We start from the raw sequence: 19,889 nt of genomic DNA, 5'->3' as shown, positions 1-19,889 counted from the left end.
AGCACCACATATACATAAATAAAATAAAGGCCCATCGACAATTAAAAAAAATTTTTAAAAAACCTCTTTAAGAAAAACAATTAGAGAGATGAATAAGGGGACAGAAGAGGAGTGCATAATTTTTCAAATTATGAAACTACCTACAGTAATTAAAGCAAAATAATGCTAGTCTACAAACAGATCAAGACCAGAAGGAAATTCAAAGCTAGTCGGTATTTCTTAACCACAAAGAATGAATTGCTCAATAAATAATATTATACTACTGCCTGAACTTACAACCAATTCATTCTGGTGGAAAGAATTATATTACTCCATTTTACTTTTTTTTTAAACAAAGAATTATATTAAAAATAACACTTTAATAGAAGAAAATAAGAGTTGAATATTTATTTTAAAAATATTCAAGCTTTTCATGACAAGCTTTTCATGCGAAGGGTTTTTTCCCCTTAATAAGTGACAAAAAACATTTTTAAACAAAGTGTAAAGTCAATTCCTTTGAAAATGTATTTTTGTTTTCTTTATGGCAGTATTTGGGGATTGAACCCAGGAACTCAAGCACACTAGGCAAACCCTCTACCACTGAGCTACACCTTCAACCCCAAATATGTATTTCTTGAGTATGTAAATGGCACATTATTCTTTTCTTGAAGCTGCTTTTTTCCCATCAATACATTATAGTTTTGTTTTGGTACCAGGGATTGAACCCTGTGGTGCTTAATCACTGTGCCACATCCCCAATCCTTTTTATTTTTTGAGACAGGGTTTTACAAAATTGCTGAGTCTGGCTTTGAATTTGTGATCCTTCTGCCTCAGCCTCTGAAGCTGCTAGGATTATAGTCGTGCTTTACTGTGCCCAGCATACATAAATATAGATTTTTTTTGGGGGGGGTGGTACTGGGGATTGAACTCAGGGGAACTCCACCACTGAGCCATATCCTCAGACCTATTTTGTATTTAGACTCAAGGTCTCACTGAGTTGCTCAGTGCCTTGCTTTTTGCTGAGGCTGGCTTTGAACTTTCGATCCTCCTGCCTCAGCCTCCAGAGCCCCTGGGATTATAGGCCCTGCCTTACATTATAGTTTTTTTTTCCTTTAAATCCATTCAAAATGATCTAGTAGTCCATTAAATGATTAAAATTGATTTTAATCAATTGCCCACTAATGAACATTTGATTTTTAGCTACTCTTTGCTATCTGAATAATGGGACAAAACCCTTAATTTGTGCTTTCTATTGTTTCCCTAGTTAATACTTGCTAAAAGTTACATATCTGGGTCAAAAGGTATACATGCTAAACTAACATTTTCATTTGTGATCTGGTACATAAAAATTTATGATTTGATACATAAAGTTAAAAAACATTTTTTTGTTTTTATTCTTTTTTTGGGAATAAAAACTTGGGATTGAACCCAGGGCCTGAAGCTTGCTAAGCACTACCGCAAGTTACACCTCCAGTCCCAAGATTTTAATGTTATGGAGTCAAATTGGTTTATTTACTTCCCTACCCTCTGTACTGGTGATTGAATCTAGGAGTGCTTTACCACTGAGCTGCATGCCCAGTGTCCCCCCACCCCCTTTTTTCAAATTTGGAGACAAGAGTCTTGCTAAATTCCCAATACCTGCCTCAAACTTATCATCTCCCTAATTCGACCTCCAGAGTCTGTGGGATAACAGGTGTGAGCCATTGTGCCTGGCTTCTCAAATTGGTTTTTTTTTTCTTTTAGTTTTGTTTTTTGAGACATAAGGTCTCACCATTTTACCCAGGCTTGTCTTAACCTCATGGACTCAAGTGATCCTTGTGCCTCAGTCTGTGGAGCACTTGGAACTATAGGCATGTGCCACCAAGCCCAGCTTTTATTTTGTTTATTTATTTTTTTTGCAGAACTGGGATTGAAGCCAGGGACATTATACCACTGAATACATTTCCAGCTTTTTTTTTTTTTTTTTTTTTTTTGAGATAGGGTCTTGCTAAATTGCCCAGGCTGGTCTCAAACTTATTATACTCCTGCCTCATCCTCCTGAGCTGCTGGGATTATAGGCAGGTGGCACTATGCCCAGTCATTTTAAATTGTTGTTTTTTTATTCTGGGTTTCCTATCATGTTGTAAAATGTCTTATCAATACAAGATTACAAAGCTAAGTATGGTGGCATGCACCTGAAATTCCACGTACTCAAAAGGCAGAAGCAGGAGAACTACTTGAGCCCACAAATTCAATCCGCAGTATCAAAAAAAAAAAAAAAAAAAGGAAGAAAGAAATTTTGTCATTTTTGACATTGATGAACCTGGAAAACATATTAAGTAAAATAAGCCAGGCACAGGAAGAAAAATACTACATGCTCTCAGATATACATGGAATAAAAGATTTTTAGAAGACCCTGTAGGCAGGAGAAGAGAAGGAATGCATTATAATATGGTAGCTTCAGTTAATTTACTGTAGAGTTGGCTGCAGGGGTGCACATCTATAACCCCAGCTATTCAGGAAGTTCCCAAGTAACTTAAGAGTTGTTTTGAGTCTCAGGATAAAAAAATAAAAACAACCCCCAAAATCCCAGGGATGGTGAAGTGCTAAGCAATTCAGAGAGACCGTGTCTCTAAATGAAATATAAAATAGGACTGGAGATGTGGCTCAGTGGTGCAGTGCCTAAATTCAATCCCCACTACAAAACAAACAAACAAACAAACAAAAAAAAAAAAAACAAAAAAACAACGTCCTGGGGATGTAGGTCAATAGTAAAGCACTTCTGGATTCAATCCTCAGCAGTGGAAAAGAAAAGGAAAACTGACAGTACGTTGTGTGGGTTTTCTGTTTGTTTGAGATGGAGTCCCACTATGTTGGCCAGGCCAGTCTTGAACTCCTGAGGTCAAGCAAACCTCCTTTATCAATGTGCTGAGGATATTATTTCTAAGTAAATAATAATAATAAATAAATAAATAATAAAAAATAAATAAATAATATCGGAAGGCAGGTGTGCAACACTGGACTGGCTAGAAAAGAGATTGTAAACCACGTTTGGAAACTGGGAATATAGCTCAGTTGGCAGAGTGCTTGCCTTGCATGCACAGGTGCTGGAGGTGCTGGGTTCAATCCCCAGCACCACCAAAAAGAAAAACAAAAAGTAAATGTTCTCACTACAAGAAAAGTATAATGGGTATGTTGATTTGCTTGAATCAACACAATGTATACATATGAACATCCAACTGTGCTAAATTTTGTCAATTTAGAATTTTTTTTTCTTTTGGCATTATGGGGGATGGAACTCACAGCCTGGCACATTCAAGACAAGAGCTGTACCACTGAGCACTCCTTAAGATACCCAGCCCTAAATTTCTTAAAAAATGGCCTCCTAAATGTTTCTTTTCATAGTTTTATAGAAATGATTCACACGCCACAAAAAATCACCCTCTTAAAGAGTACAATTCAGTTAGAATATTTGCATGTACAACTATGTAACAAATCCCACTATTATGTATAACTATTGATCAAAATGGGGAAAGAAAGTATGATTCAAAGTCAGAACATCACTAACACTACCTCATTCCAGAACACTTGCATTATCCCATTAGCAGTCACTTCCCATTCTCCCCTCTTCCCAGGTCCTTGCAACCATTTGCCCATTCTGGACATTTTCAAGTTTATGGAATATTATGAGGGCTTTTATTTGTCTTCTTTCACTTAACATGTCTTTACTTAATAACATATCTGTATCAAAACATGTATCAGTATGTCTTTTTATGGCAGACTAATATTCCATTATATAGATTTGGACATTTAGATTTCTGATTTGGGGCTAACATGAATAATGGTGTTATGAACTTTCATCCACAATTTTTTCGTGTGTCTGGGGGCTGTGGGTGAAGCTCAGTGGTAGATAGCACTCAGCATGCATGAGGTCTGCGTAAAATCCCCAGCACCAACAAAAACTTTGTGTGTGTCTAGGGGTGTAGCTCAGTGGTAGAGGGCTTGCCTAGCAGGGGAGAGGCCCTGGTTTCCATCCCCTGCAGCACATTAAAAAAAAAAAAAATAATAAAATGTTTTCTGTACTTGGTTCTATTTAAAATTTCAATCCACCCAGAATGTACTGTGGAACAGGATCTATTGCTTTTCTTCCAAACATAACTATTCTGGTTATTTCTCTTAATCCTTAATGTTCCATAATTCCACTGAACAAAATTTAGAGTGGTGTTTTAATCCTGATTGGCATGTACTGCACTTTCCTAATTTGGTTCCTTTTACAGTGCTGGGGATGAACACCAGGGCCTTAGACATGGTAGGCAAGTGCTTTACCACTGAACTATACCCTCAGCCCTAAATCTTTCAATCTGAAGACACTTATTTTTCTCTTTAATTCTAAAACATTGACCTTGTTATTTTCTTCAGTTTCCCTCCCATCATCTCCTGATACATTCATGAGATAGAACTTTAAGCTCTTCTTTGAAGTGAAAGAAGACATCTTGCCAAGTAATCTGAGTATAGAACCTTCAATTGTCATATTCTACCACACATTTTTTTTAGTTGTCGTGTACAAGTGTAACTCAGTATTCACATTTACTATAGCAAATAGTGATTAATGGTCATTAAAAGCGTTCAACTTGAGTGAGGTATGGTGGTACATACCTGTAATCCGAGTTACTCAAGAGGTTGAGGCAGGAGGACTCCAAGTTCAAGGCCAGTCTGGGAAAGACTGTCTCCAAAAAATAAAAAGGGCTAGGGAATGCAGCTCAGTGGTGGATGGCTTGCCTATCATGAACCATATCCTGGATTCAATCCCAGGACCACTGGGGGTGGGGGGAAGCACTCAGTTTTTCAAGGGAGTTATTTTTCTTTTTATGCTCATTTCATCAATTTATGCAGTACCGAAAGAAATAATGAAACTGTAGTAAGTTTCTTATAAGTACAACCAACTCAACTTAAAAAATGGCCTCCTAAATATATAAATCAACTGAAAGGAGTGTGACATTTATGGTAGAGCCAGCATTTAGCATCCTATTGAACTCAATTATGGCCAATGCTACATAAGTCAGTTAAGGGAATATCTACTGTGCCTTCTGCTCTACACTCTTTCCTAGTGCTCTAATAATACTGACTACTCAAGTTTACCACTTATATGTGTTACATTTCTCTCTCTTGTTGTGTTGACTTTTTTCAGATTGATAAGACTGTGAGCTCACCTCTCCTTAGGTACTTGCTGAGGGTAAGGGACTGTGATGGGCCAGTAGCTGTTACTCTGCCCTGAACTACTTTCAGTGGGAGTGGTGATACTTTCCAGGTGTTACAGGGTTGGGGCAAATGTCCTATTTCCTTTCTTAGAATTTTGATTTGATAGCAGTTGTTGTCTTTGTCAAGATGTGGCACAGGTAGAGAGATTTTACAACTAATCAACCTTTTATTATCGGTCTCCCCTTTCATCTACTCCAGGAAATGACCACCTTCAGTATTTCACCATTTTCCCACATTGAATTCCTTCTGCCCTTCAAGACTTCCCTTTATTTTCTGTCTTGGGGAAACTTCTGAGTTTCTCATTCACCAAAACTCTCCTCATTTTTGAGCATGAATATATTTTCATAATTTCTATGAAGTGGGTAGGAAGAATAGGTTTCATGTATAACTTCATCCTCTAAAACCTGGAACTCTTCTGTGTTTCTGACAAATATTCTTTACCAAGTGAAGGTAAGTGAAGGACATTTCCTTTGATCCTGGTTGTTGCTGGTACTGTCCTGGGGACTGAGCCCAGGGGGGCTTTACCACTGAGGTGCATCCCTCGCCATTTTAATTTTTTATTTTGAGACATGGTCTTGCTTAAGTTACTGAGGCTGGCCTCAAAACTGTGATCCTCCTGTCTTACCGTCCCAAACTGCTGGAATTACAGGTGTATACCAGAGTGTCCAGATGTTTCTAGTCTTATTAAAGGGTTTCAAAGACCTATTAAGATCTATGATTTTTCTCCTTTAGCCTACTAAAATAATAAGTTACAGTGTCACTAAATGGGTATGGTATTCTGTAAAACTTCCTACTTCTTCAGGTCATGCCACAGCTTTACTATATGCCATATCATATTTGGAAATGTTACATTTATAAAAGTTGATCAGTATTTGTGGGAAAGTTATTTTTTTCGGGTTAAAGTATTATGGTGCTGCTAACCTTTTACTAAGAAAAATAGGTTTCATGTATTTTTTTTTAATTTATTTTTTAGTTGCAGTTGGACACAATACTTTATTTATTTATTTTCATGTGGTGCTGAGGATCGAACCCAGGGCCTCACTGAGCCACAACGCCAGCCCTTCATTTTTATTCTAGGACAGTATAAACAACAGAAATCATTTTTTTTTTAAAGATTTGCTGCCAGACACAGTGGCACAAGCCTGGGATCCCAGTAATTCAGGAGGCGGAGGCAGGAGGATTTTTCAGTTCAAGGCTAAACTCAGTAACTTGGCGAGACACTGTCTCAAAATAAAAAATAAAAAGGGCTGGGTATGTAGCTCAGTGGTAAAGCACTCTTGGATTGAATCCCCAATACCTAAATAAATAAATGATTTATTAACCCTCTACTTTTTATCATAAAAACTTAATTCAATCAAACCATTTTTCTCCTTGCTCTTTTAATTTTACACAGATATCTTTCAATATCAAAATATAAATTGAGATTATTTATAGTGGTGCTGGGAACTGAACTTAACATGAGAGGCACTCCCTCTACCACTTAGCTATACTCTTAGCCCTAAATATAATCTTAAAGGCTTGTATGATGCATATCATTTTCTGAATATGCCAAAATTTATGCTTCAATTAAAAACCTGTTGGGGCTGGGATTGTGGCTCAGCGGTAGAGTGCTCACCTAACATGGGCGGGACCCAGGTTCGATTCTCAGCACCACATAAAAATAAAGGCATTGTGTTGTGTCCATCTCCAAAAAGGATTCATTCTCTCTCTCTCTCTTAAAAAACAAAAACAAAAATAAAACCTGTTGTTTTGGTTGTTTTTGGTTTTTAATTATAAGTTTATATAAGGGGATTACTAACATAATAAATGTAACACCCTTATATAAACATATTAGTACTCTTTTACATCTAAGATAAATTTACATGCTTGATGTAAACTTTGACAAGAGAAGACATGATGTGGGCTGGGGACTGGGGATACAGCTCAGTAGCTGAGCACCTCAGGTTCAATCCTTGTATCAGGGGGCTTAGAGGGGGAGTGAAACCAGTATATCCTGGTTTGTTGCTATACTCTTAAGAACCAGCATAGTGGCTGGTACACAGAATCTTCTTACATATTAAATAAACAAAATAGGAACATTCTAATAGAAAAACAGACACTGGAAAACCAGGCACAAACAAAAAAATATTCAACACATAAAAAGATGTCCGAATTAAAAACGCCATATTAAAACTCATTGTTATAGAAGAAACAACTAGAAATTAATATTAAGTGTTCATTAAGCAGTCAAGGATTCATAAAATAATTTGTGGGACTCTACATAATACAGCAATATAAAAGGTCTCAAGAAAAACATCCAAGTGGTTAAAGGGAAAGCCATGTGTGGGAGGGAAAAACAGGACTCATTATAAGAAAAGTTAGTGGACAGCAAGTGTGGGCCAGAGGTTGGGGAGAATAAAGGAAGAGTGCATACCAGAAAGGCAGACTGAAAGCTGTTCATCGTCCACTGGAGATGCTTTTGAGTTGTTCTTCCCCCCTCCCAGTTGATTTTCTAGTTTGAGTTCACTGCATGCCAGGGGAGCTTCCAGTGGACTTTTACAGTAAGGGTGGTCCAGCAACTTAGAACTAAGAATGTTCTGCTTGAAAGATCCATCCTCTTCCATCTGGTAGGAGTTCTCATTGTGAACATTCTCTTCAGACACAGGCCCATCTACACTACTCACAGATTTATCTGCTCCGGTCACTGACAGCTTTACTCTGTCATCACTGACAGTGCTTGTCCGATTTTCCTGATCCAGAGTCATAATTTCTTTTTCAGTTTCTGAAGTGAATGTTTTACTAGAATGATGTTCTGACAAGGGCATGTCATGAATCAGCTCTGTACACTCCCACTTTGGAGACGAACAAGGTGATTGGTCCCAAGTGTATGTGGCACTGCCATTCTGTTGGTCAGGGAATGCTTCATCTAAATTAAGCTCCTTGTCTGGGAAAGGACTTCCTTTAGGGTGATCATCAGGCATATGGGAATTCTTTCCCTTCACTACAACATTGCTGTCCATATCTGGGAAGTATGGCTGATGCTGACAAGAAGGATCTTTAGGTTCTGGGGAAGGAAATGGGCTACAACTGCCACCCTCCGTATTATCTTTAAGGGTCTCTTGGTGGTCCCCAGTGACCTTTTGTACCCAGCTTCGCTGGGCTTTCCTTGGCTTGCAAACTTTGCTTTTCGTTCTGAAGTGCTGGGATCTGAAAATCCTAGACTGAAATCTAATCATGGATAACTTCTCATACATCATCAGTGGAGACACTTTTATTCTTCGATGTTGGTTAAGTTGGAACTTTTTTGGAATCAGGGGTCCCCCACTCCTGTGGTGTTCTAGTCCTTGGCAGCAGCCATAACAAAAGCGCTTTCTCTTATGATTGCTCAAGGTGACCACAATCTTGCCACTCTCACCTGGACTTTGGCTTTCCCCAGTGAACTTCATGGGAAACTCAGAAGCCTGTGGCACTGTCCTAGGTCTATGACCATTGGTCTGACCTAATGCACTACTTGCTGGCAAGCCAGCAACTGCCTTTAAGAGACTCTTCTCTCCACAGTATTCATGGTCCGAGTTCTTTGCTGACGATAGTAACTTCTCTGCTTGGAGTTTCAGAAGACTCCTTGAGGAAGAAATGAAGTACTTAGTGTCCTTTCTTTTCACTTTAGAAGACAAAGTACTAGGATTTTGAGTAGCCACACTGGATTTAGTCTTAGCACAAAAAGATTCATCCTGAATCCATGATTTCTGGATTTGAAGAGCCTTCTTTCTACAATGAAAATGACTCAACTGTCTATTCCAAGTAAATGACCTTCCCAACTTAGCATTCAGAATGCATAAGTGTTGGTGAAAGTAGAATTTCTTAAAGCCTCCAAATCCAGTATTCCATTTCTCAGAAAAGGCTAAGTGGATTCCTTTCCTCCATAGAATTTTCCTCTGTTTTTTCATTTTTCTGATGCATAATGAGATGTGGATGTAGCTACAAAGAAGAAAATGTAAAGAAATGTTATGTATCAATCTAAAAGCAAGGTCATGAAGGCATTCACAGAAATGAAGACAAAAATATTGAAAAAAGAGCATATATATTTCAATTTAACGCAACTGAATAATAAAATCCTACCTGATTGGGCTGGGGTTGTAGTTTAGTGGTAGAGCACTTACTTAGCATGTGTGAGGCACTGAGTTCAATCCTCAACATCATATAAAAAAATGAATAAGTAAATAAAAGAATGATATTGTGCTCATCTTCTTAAAAGAAAAAAGAAAAATAAAAAGAAATCCTACCTGATCAAGGTTTTAATCACAGCGAAAAACTGGGGAAGAAAGAAGACATGAGCACTAATAAGACACCATTGGCCGTACACCTGTTTTGAATAGAAATCAGTTTCAAAAATCATTTCTCAGGACAGAGTCACAGGACTGGGAGTCAGAATTTCTAAGCGTTGGCTCTGTTTCTCGTTAACTAAGTGACATTAAGCAAGTCATCCAAATTTTGTGTTCTTATTTATAAAATGAAATACAGAGAAGGGAAAGGGAACCAAATACCACTTAAGACTAATTCCATGTTCTTATTTGTTTTTCTGTCATACTGGGGATTAACTCAGGGTCTCGCACAGGCCAGGTATGTGCTCCACCACTGAGCTACAGGCTCAGGTCCCATATCTACTTATTTAGAATTTGCCCATAGCAAAATGACTTGTTTCCTACAGCAAAAATTTAAAAGGGCAGGTACCTTTGCTCTGTAGAGTCATCTACAGGTAGATACTCCATCAATACATGATATCAGTATCTCAAGAGAGAGAACAGGCTGCTCCTTGCCAGTCAAAGACTCTCTGAGTGACTGTGCAGGAAAAGGATTCCATCAGGTGCTCTCACCCAGTTATTCTGGCTCTCAAGTAAATATAAAGAACAAGAACCAACACAAGCATACACACATAAACTTCAGAAACACGATGATAAGAGATGGGAGATGGGAATGAATGGCAATTAAAAGCAAACACAATTTACCCTGAAGTTAGTAATATCTAATATTACTGAAGGTTTTAGGCATCAGGCACTATAGGTGAGATCAAAGAAACCCTAGACAATGAAGAGAAACCAATATTCTAATGAAAGCTTTTTTTTTTTTTTTCCCAATAAGCTAACAACTTATTGAAAGTTTTCCCAGCCTGGAGGAGAGGATGGGAGCAGTCTGGAGTACTTCATTTCTGTGTATCAGTTTTCAATCAGAACAAAAGTAGAAGGATAAATATATGTATCTCAGTTCTTGTTCAAAATCCCACTGAGATGACAGAAATTGCTCTTTTTCCCCTCCCCCCAAACTCAGGATTAAACCCAGAGCCTTATCCAGGACTTCATGGATGCTGGGGAAGTGCTCTACCATAGAGCTACCACTGAGCTACATCCCCAGCATGGAAATTGGATTTTTTAAAAGGCAAAGCCCCTCAAGGACAAAGACAATAAAAGGGATAAGAACAATAAAAGTTTTGAAAGACCCAAGTAGATGAATGTGTAACAGCAGACCCAACAGGGCAAGAGCTGAAATCTAAGCCAATGGTAGGGAAGACCAAGAAGCAAGCTACAGTTCAGAAAGGCTTAAAAATAGAAGCAAAAAATTTGATGAAAATCAGAAATATGGTGGAGGTGAAAAAGGAAGAACTGGTGAAAAATCTAAAAAAGTAGGCGGGAAGCTGGGTGTAGTGGCACAAGCATGTTATGCCTGCTACTTAGGAGGCTAAGGCAGGAGGATCCCAAGTTTGAGGTCGACCTCAGAAGTTTAGCAAGGCTCTGCCTCAAAATGTAAAAAAGTAAAAAGGGCTGGGAATGTAACTCAGTGATAGAGTGACCCTGGGTTCAGTACCCCCCCACACCAAAAAAAGCAATAGCACTTGAACCCTCAGATCTCTTTCCCCTACCTTTGCAAAAAACTAAAGCAGATTAAAACTAATAATAAAACAAAAACTATTTATAGATTAATCAAATTTTTAAAACTATCAGAAACAGAGGAAAAGGGGAATTCATGCTTAATGGGAACACAATCTCAATTTGGGAAGATGAAAAGGCCCCGGAGATGGATGGTGGTGGTGGCTGCAAAGTAACGTGAATGTACTTAATGCCACAAAACTGTCCACGTAAAAATGGTTAAAATGGTAAATTATGTATATTTTACCACAATAAAATAAAAGGCGACTTGGGTTGTAGCTCAATGGTAGTTGCCTTGCATGTGTGAGGCTCTGGGTTCAATCCCCATCACCATAAATGTACAAAAAATGTTATTTTTTTTAAAAGGTACAATGAAAAGCTATATAAAGCTTATCAGCCAAGTGCATTGGCACATGCCTATAAATCCAGCAACTCAGAAGACTGAGGCAGGAGGATCACAGCTTGAGGCCAGCCTCAGCAACTTAGTGAGGTCCTAAGCAATTCATCAAGACCCAGTCTTAAAAAAAAAAAAAAAAAAAAAAAGAGCAGGAGGTATATCTCTGTGGTTCAATCCCCTTAAGAAAGAAAGCTTAACAGATAAAAGATAACTGATAAGCCAAAATAAAATACTTGCAATATACACCATGGATTTAGAGCTATAATATTCCTAATACATAAAGAGCTCTTAAATTGAGGAATAAAGGACAAAAAGCCTGTTGGCCTAGTAGAAAGATGAAAGAAAGACCTAACAAGACAATTCACAAATAAAATTTTCTAAATGACCCCTAAACATAAGAAAACATGTTCAATGTCACTATAAGGTTGGGCATGGTGGTACACACCTATAATTCCAGTGATTCGGGAATAGGAGGACTTCAAGTTCAAAGCCAGCCTTAGCAACTTGGCAATGCCCTAAGCAACTTGGCAAGACTCAATGTCTCAAAAAATGAAAAGATCTGGGGATGAGCTCAGTGGTTAAATGTAACTGTGTTCAATCCCCAGAACAAAATAAGAAAGGTAAAGAAGTTAATTCACTCATAAGAAAATTGGCAAAGGTCTGGCCATGAAACTGAGTGGTAGAATGCTTGCCTAGTATGAGTGAAGCCCCAGTTTCAATCCCAGGATGTAAAAAAAAAAAAAAAAAAAAAAAAAGGAGCGAGAGAGAGAGAGAGAGAGAGAGAGAGAGAGAGAGAGCGCGCGCGCGCGCGCGCGCGAGAGCGAGCGAGCGAGCGAGCGAGAGAGAGAGAGAGAGAGAGAGAGAGAGAGAGAGAGAAATATTTCACAGCTGGAGAAAAGACATTTTCTTTCTTTGCTGGTGGGAATACAAACTGATACAATGTTTTTGGAGGAGAATTTGGTAATATTTAATAAAACTACAAAAGTATTTACCTTCATATGCAGCATCCCCAATTTAAGGAATTTACCCTGAAGACATACCTGCAACAATGAAAATAAATATGTACAAGACTATTCACTGCAACATTGTTTCTAATAGCAAAATATTGAAAATAACCTACATGTACCTACATAGGATAGTGCTTGAATAAACTATGGCTTATCCACACAATGCATGAAGCTATAAAAGAACACCCAGGTTTGGTGGCACAGGCTATAATTATAATCCCAGCAATTTGGGAGGCTGATGCAAGGAGGATGACAAATTCAAGCCCAGCCTGGGCAATTCAATGAGATCCTCTCTGAAAATAGATAAAATAAAATTAAATTAAATTAAAAAAAGGGGGGGGGGGGCTGGTAATGTAGTTCAGTGGTAGAGCACCCAGGGTTTCAATCCCCTGTATGGGGGTTGGGAGGATTCACTATATGAACTAACATGGAATGACTTCCAGAATATATTATTAAGTGAATAAAGTTAAGTTCAAATAAGTATCAATAATATGCCACTGTATGGAAGGTGGGCACCAGAAGAATGGAGGAATTGGGAATGAGTAGAAAAGATGAGAGGAAAGGTACTTCTCTGAATATATATACATTTTTGTAAAGTTCTGAATTTTTAGAACCATGTTAATGCTTCATATACTTAAACCTAACTGCATTTCAAATGAATAACATAACCATACTGAAAGTAAAGGAAAATAATTATCTAAAAAAACTTAAAAAAATAATATTGTGGCTGTATGCTCTAGAACTAAAGACAAAAAGACTGTGAACAAATCTTGCACACTAATTGCTTTTCCACAGAAATATAAGTTAATTCTGAAACCATCTATCTATATTTATTTTGGGGGTGGGATGGAGGAAACTATTTGGGATCAAACCCAGGGTCTCATGCATGATAGGTAAGCACTCTACCACTGAGCTACATTCCCAGTCCTAAAAACATCAATATTCTAAAACTGAATGAATAAGTACATATGTTGTGCATAATTAGAACCAGAGATTTCACTGCTGTAGAAAGAAAAACTAATGATGATCAAAGAAAGTGAAAATGAACCTATGGTGCTACACTGAAATTGGAGGTATCAGAATGAATACATAGTGTTTAATATACATACAGATATAAAAGTGTACATAGTTTACATGTATGTGTGTGTGTTTTGAATGTGTATGTATGAATATTTGAGAGTAAGCAATGGGGCATAGAAAACACAAGATAACCTGGAATATCATTAGAGTGCTGGAAAGGTACAAGCATTCAAAAATTAAGAATGACATGTCAAAAAGATACAGAAATCAACGTGAAGAAACTCACAATGGCCAAGAAAACTTTGAGCAACCAAATGCATAATGACAGTGATGGGTTATAATCCAATAATAAAATAAGTATTCTTGAGTTTACAGTGATACAAGAAACTTGACTCAATAAATAAATCGGAAAAATGGGTACCTCTTCCTTACAGAGAATTTCAAATTAGTTAAGTGCGGAAGGAATGATGGAAATAGGAGTTAAAATCTACAAACCCTTTGAGAAGTAAGAGACTCAGGAAAGAAAAAAAATTATGAATACTAAAATCAGAGGGCGAAATTACAATGAGAAAAAAGATACTTACATAATCTCAAAGTACCCCCTATAAGACACTTTAAATAGTGTCTTATAAAAAGAAAAATAGCTTTTAATGGAAAAATCTGCCAAACATCCCTGTAACCATGTGATCAAAGTTATAAGACATATGGACATTATATGCCTCCTGATAAGACACTACATCACTTTTGTGGTATTCTTGTCAAACATGTGTAACCTGAATTTATTCATGAGAAACAATAGACACTGACTGGCCAAAACTCTTCAAAGGTGTCAATTAAAGTCAAAGAGAAACTACAGAGATTAAAAGACTAAGACTAAAGTTACATGGCAATACAATATGTAATCCTAGATTCAGTCCTAATCTATAAATGGAAATTGATGGGACAACAGACAAAATGTGAATAAGGCTTGTAGAGTAACAGTATTTTCTAAAGACAATTTCATAGTTTTGATCATGTGCTGGTTATATAATACCATATATATATATATATATATATATATATATATATATATATATATATATATAAATAAATTTTTGGCACACATACATATATTTGAGGTACTAAGGATTGAAACCAGGGATGCTCTTTCACCAAGCTACATCCCCAGCCTCCCCACACCCCCACCCCCATTTTTTTTTTTTTTTTTTTTTTTGGCACTGCAAGGATTGAACCCAGAGTCTTGTACATGCTGGGCAAGCTCTCTACCACTGATCTATATCCCTAGTCCCCTAGTCCTTTATATTTCTTATGCTGAGATAAGGTCTTGCTACATTACCTAGGCTGGCCTCAAACTTGAGATTCTCCTATTTCAGCATCCTAAATGGCTGGAATTACAGACATGTGCCAAAATGACCTGCTTTGCAACTGATTTTGAAAGTTTGAAGTTATTTCAAAGTCTGAAGTTTTTTAAAAAGCAAATATTTAAAATTGAAGAAATCTCCCAGAAAGCACCAAAAGACAACAGAGTGAAAATAACACAGAAAGATGAGAAAATTAATAGACCATGCTAGTAGACGACATATCCAAATAAGGCTGAGTGTGGTAGTGCATGCCTGTAATCCCAGTGGCTCTGGAGGCTGAGGCAGGAAAATGCCAAGTTCAGAGCCAGGCCAGCAACTTAGTGAGATACTAAGCACTCAGGGAGACCCACTCTCTAAATAAAATTTTTAAAAAGGTAGGGGATTTGGATTAGAGGTTGAGTGTTCCTGGGTTCAATACGCAGTACCAAAAATAAAAACAAAAAAATCCAAATAAGAGTTTCAGAAAAAGATTAAGAAAGTATAGAAGGAGCCAGCTGTTAAGATGCCTACCTATACTGCCAGTGACTCAGGAGACTCAGACAGGAGGACTGCAAGTCTGAGGTTAGCCTGTACAACTCAGCAAAGTTTTAAAAAACAATTCAGTGAGCTTCAGTCTCAAAAAAAAAAAAAAAAAAAAAAAGATAAGAGGGTGAAGCTTAGAGGCAAAGCATCCCTAAGTTCAATCCCCACTACCAAAAAAAAAAAAAAATTAAATTTAAAAAATAAAAGGGGCAAGATTCTAGAAATTAACTCACGAAATAGAGTTTCCCATATTTAGTTTATAAATTTGTACACTGTTCCTTTATAAAGCACTGTACCTCACAACTATGCATGGTATCTGCCACTCCGAATAATAACCCTTCTCCACTTCAGATAATTCATGTCTGCTAACCTTATTAATGTGTACTGGGAGAGGAAAAAAAGGTCAGATCTGGAAAATTTTTCTTAAAAAGTTCTTCATGTAACTCCTTATATACTTTGTCCCACTTCTACCTCCACTTAAACAGTACCTGAGGAATGGGGATACGGAGCACTTACCTATACACAGAAGGCCCTGGGTTAGACTCCCAGAAGCACCAGGGTAGGGGTACACAAACTGGGTGTGGTGGCACATGCCTGTAGTTCAGCACTTGGGAGACGGGGGGGAGTATGGCTTGAGCCCAGGAGCTTGAGACCAGCCTGGGAAGCATAGTGAGACCCTATCTCAAAAATAAAATTAAATCAGTTCTTTATTAGTGCATAACATGGCTAATCCTGAAACTTAGAAGGCTTTCTGGCTGGGTGCAGTGGAGTATACCTGTAATACCAAGAGCTTAGGAGGCTGAGGCTGACAGCAACTTGGCAAGACACTGTCTCAAAATAAAAAATAAAATAGGACTGGGGATGTGGCTCAGTGGTTAAGCACCTCTGGATTCAATCCCTGATACCAAAAAAAAAAAAAAAAAAAAAAAGAGGATTTCTGGCTGTCTCTGTTAGTTTAGGATTCAGCATTCTCAAGGCTACTAAAACATTACCACCAATTTTTTTTTTCTGCTTTCCAGGTTCTATAACTTTGTTATCCGTACTTCCTTTGTCCTTTGTCAATCTAGGGTGGATTGTTTCAATGGCATTTTCAGGCTGGTGCAGGAATTATACATATATGTCCAACCAATTCACCATCCTTAACATATCATCTTGTTAAAAAAAAAAAGTCTTGGGCAATTAAGCAAGATGCTATGTCAAAGAATACAAAGGGATGCCAAGTGTGGTGGCACACACCTGAAATTCCAGCTCTCAAGAAGCTAAGGTAGTAGGATCACAAGCTGAGGCCAGGCTTAGCAACTTATTGAGACCCTCAGTAATTTAGCAAGACTCTGTCTCAAAATAAAAAATAAAAAGAGCTAAAGATATAGTTCAGTTACTACCCCTGGGTTCAATTCCCAGTACAAGGGGAGGGGAGGAGGAGTCAAGTTGCTAAATAATATGTATGAACCCATTTTTGTTAAAAAGGGAAATTATTATGTGTGTTTGAATAGAGGTAAATGCCTAAAAGCTTAAGGCCACAGTTCCCCAAATGTAACCTAGGGTTTTGTAGTGATTTCACAAGGGTACCACAGGATATTCTAAAGAAGAGGGGAAAATGAATAATAAATAAATAAAAAAACTGGAGGGAAAAACCAATTCAGCATATGGCAAACACTCAGTAAACCACTAGTTCAAAATAGTTCAGTATAAAAAGTAGATCATGATGGTGCATGCCTCTAATCCTAGTGACTCAGGAGGCTGGGGTAGGAAGAATGCAAGTTTGAGGCCAACCTCAGCAATTCAGCGAGAACCTATGTCAAAGTAAAAAATAAGCCATGGGAGGGTGGCTCACGCCTGTAATTCCAGTGGCTTGGGAGGCCTAGGCAGGAGGCTGACCGCAGGTTTGAAGCCAGCCTCAGCAACTTAGCAAGGCAGTAAGCAATGTGGAGACCTGAGTCAAAATAAATAAATAAATAAATAAATAAATAAATAAATAAATAAATAAATAAATAAAAGGGCTGGGCATGTGGCTCAGTGGTTAAGTGCCCTTGAGTTCAATCCCTGGCACAAAAATAACAATAAAGTAAAATAATTTAAAAAATAAAAACACCTGGAGATATGGCTTAGTGATAAAGCTACTGGGCTTCAATCCTCAGTATCATTATTAATACTACTTAAAGGGGGGTGCGGGGGCTGGGGCTGAATGGTAGCATGCTTGCCTAGCATGTGTGAGGCACTGGGTTCAATCCTCACCACCACATAAAAGATCAACAAATAAAGGTATTGTGTCCGTTCATAACATATATATATATGTTTTATATATATATATATATATATATATATATATATATATATTTTTTTTTTTTTTTTTTTTAAATAGAGTTGGGGATGTAGCTCAGCAGCTGAGTTGCCTAGGCATCCTTGCCTAGGCATTCATGAGGCCCTGAGTTCCATCCCCACTAATGAAATAAATAAATCAATACTACAAATGCCCAGATAGCTCTTCAGACCTACTGAAGTAGGGCATAAGAATCTGAAGTTTTTATTTTTTTGGTGACTTGTCTATGCTGTTCAGGCTGGCCTCCAACTCCTGGGCTCAAACAATCCTCCCACATTAGCCTCCCAAGTAACTGTAAGAGTAGGTGAGACTCAAGTCTGACTTGATGCACTGAGTGCATCTCTTTCCCTTCTCCTCTAATAATTTTGTAATTTGGGTCCATTACACTACAGTGGTGAATATTCTGTCCACGAGAGAGAGGTAACTCCTCAAATTAACTTAGAATTGTAATATCCAGTCACTAAAGAATTCCAGTTCCTGAACAGACTCTCTCCACATTTTCAACGAACATGAAATGTTGTAGAAGCAGAGTGAGGGGTCTTCAAAAATAGTTGCAGAGGATTCCTTCTAAAGGGGACAAGGTGTAAACAAAGGTCTTCCCAGCTTTTCTCCTGGTAACAGCCTACTGAGAAAAGCTATCTTGAGTAAAGAGCAAAATTGATTTAAGTCATCCATTTCATATACCAATGTTTGATCAATAAACACAAAACATCTGAGTAGGAGAGGGTCTGGTTTTTTCCTGAGCTGCCTATGCAAAGTACAGATTGCAATTAGGTTCTGGAACCCTTCTCCAGACCAAACTTAGTTATTCTGGATAAAAGGAAAAATATAAACAAAACAAAACAAAAAACGCAATTAGGGACTTACCATTAGTACCATTAAGTGTCCTCTTCTCTTAGAACCTCTTTTCAAAGGAGTTTAACTGGACTCCCAAGACATTTCGTTTATTCTCCTAATTTATATAGTTTAAGAAACCCCAGTTTTAACACGCGAATTACAATTACTACCAAATTGCAGGGTAGGATTTCAACTCAGCTCTCCCGATTCCAAGTTCAAAACTCCCACAACCTCTACAGCATTTCTCCTCAGAGTGGCCACACAGTGGATCGAAGGTTGATACCGCCTTGCACAGATGGCATAGAAAAAACAAGTTCCCTCCACCTTAAAGTCCAAGTGCCACGGCCTTCCTCTAGAAAAGGGTCCCAAGAGCATGGGCCAAGAAACCAAGGCAGGGAGAAGGCAGAACTGTCCGAACAAATTAAAAACCCTTGACTTGCAAGCTGACAGGGGCTGGGGTTTCTAACAGCAGTCTTCTTCTCAAAGCCTTCCCCAGCTTCAGGAAGAGCGGCGGGGGATGCTAGCTTTCTCGCTGCCTGCGTCGCAGGGTTTGGGCTGGAAAGAAAGAAGGGGAAGCAGAGGTCCCTCGAGACGAGCTCCTTCCCTGTCCCTAGAAGACTCAGTGCAGGGGAAGAAACTGCTGCCCTCAGCTTGAGGCGGGGCGGGGGTGAGGGGAGTTTGGCGCTTAAGGCCTCCGGGCTGGGGCGATGAGCTGGCGCGTAGCAGCTCGGTGAACGAACGGTCAGGGATCGATCCGTCATTCGGCCGAGGGCCGCCCGTGCTCCCGCTTACCTGCGTCTCTTGCTCCCGGCACCTGGCCCCCCCACGGCTCAGACGCTGTAGCACCCAAGACTCCGGCCTCGCCTTCGCCAGCCCAGAGGGAATCACCGCTAGGGAGGAGGTGCCCGGCCTGCTCCCCGCGGCCAGCCACGGGTGCTGAGCTTCTCCAGAGACGCCGCCGCGCCGCCGGCGCTCACTTAGCGCGTCACCTCCTCCCGTGCCCTTCCGCCTGCAGCCCCGCCCGCGCCTCGTGTAGGGGGCGGGGAAAGCGGGCGCTGGCATGGGGGCGTGGCGCCGTGGCTCCTGCTTCTCAACAGCCTCCCACTCTAGTCCTTAGAGGCTCCTGGCGCCTCAAGGATATTTCTCTGCTTATCCCGCTTTGCCAAAAGCAAAAAGCCATGTTCCTGCTTTGGACTGCACTTCTTGAGGCCTGGCCTAGGCGTTTTCTCTCGGATTTGCGTGCTGATTTTACTTTTAGTATTGTAATTTGCCTCTTTATGTATACCCGACCCTGCCGGACCAAGAATG

General features: G+C 38.9%; 1 protein-coding gene across 7 annotated transcripts in view; it reads right to left on the bottom strand.

The window, feature by feature from the left end:
* The window catches only part of LOC308654012 (sentrin-specific protease 5), a 37,452-nt gene extending 17,887 nt beyond the window's left edge, over positions 1 to 19,565 (bottom strand). For 2 of the 7 annotated variants that reach the window (XM_081302828.1, XM_081302834.1), the window contains exons 1-3: positions 19,374 to 19,565; positions 12,507 to 12,554; positions 7,631 to 9,174 (exon numbers count right to left, since the gene is read on the bottom strand). In XM_081302828.1, coding sequence (XP_081158954.1) covers positions 7,631 to 9,143 — 1,513 coding nt within the window. In that variant the 5' untranslated portion in view covers positions 9,144 to 9,174; positions 12,507 to 12,554; positions 19,374 to 19,565. Of the gene's footprint in view, positions 1 to 7,630; positions 9,175 to 9,315; positions 9,350 to 12,506; positions 12,555 to 12,644; positions 12,815 to 19,373 lie in introns of those variants that run through there. The other 5 variants (XM_081302829.1, XM_081302831.1, XM_081302830.1 and 2 more) reach the window with 5 other exon arrangements.
* Between the last annotated feature and the right edge of the window lie 324 nt (positions 19,566 to 19,889).

The sequence above is a fragment of the Spermophilus citellus genome (assembly GCF_964194105.1).
Source record: "Spermophilus citellus genome assembly, chromosome: 7".
Lineage (NCBI taxonomy): Eukaryota > Metazoa > Chordata > Mammalia > Rodentia > Sciuridae > Spermophilus > Spermophilus citellus.
The sequence above is the reverse complement of the archived record's forward strand: the minus strand, read 5'-3'. Positions and strand labels throughout refer to the sequence as shown.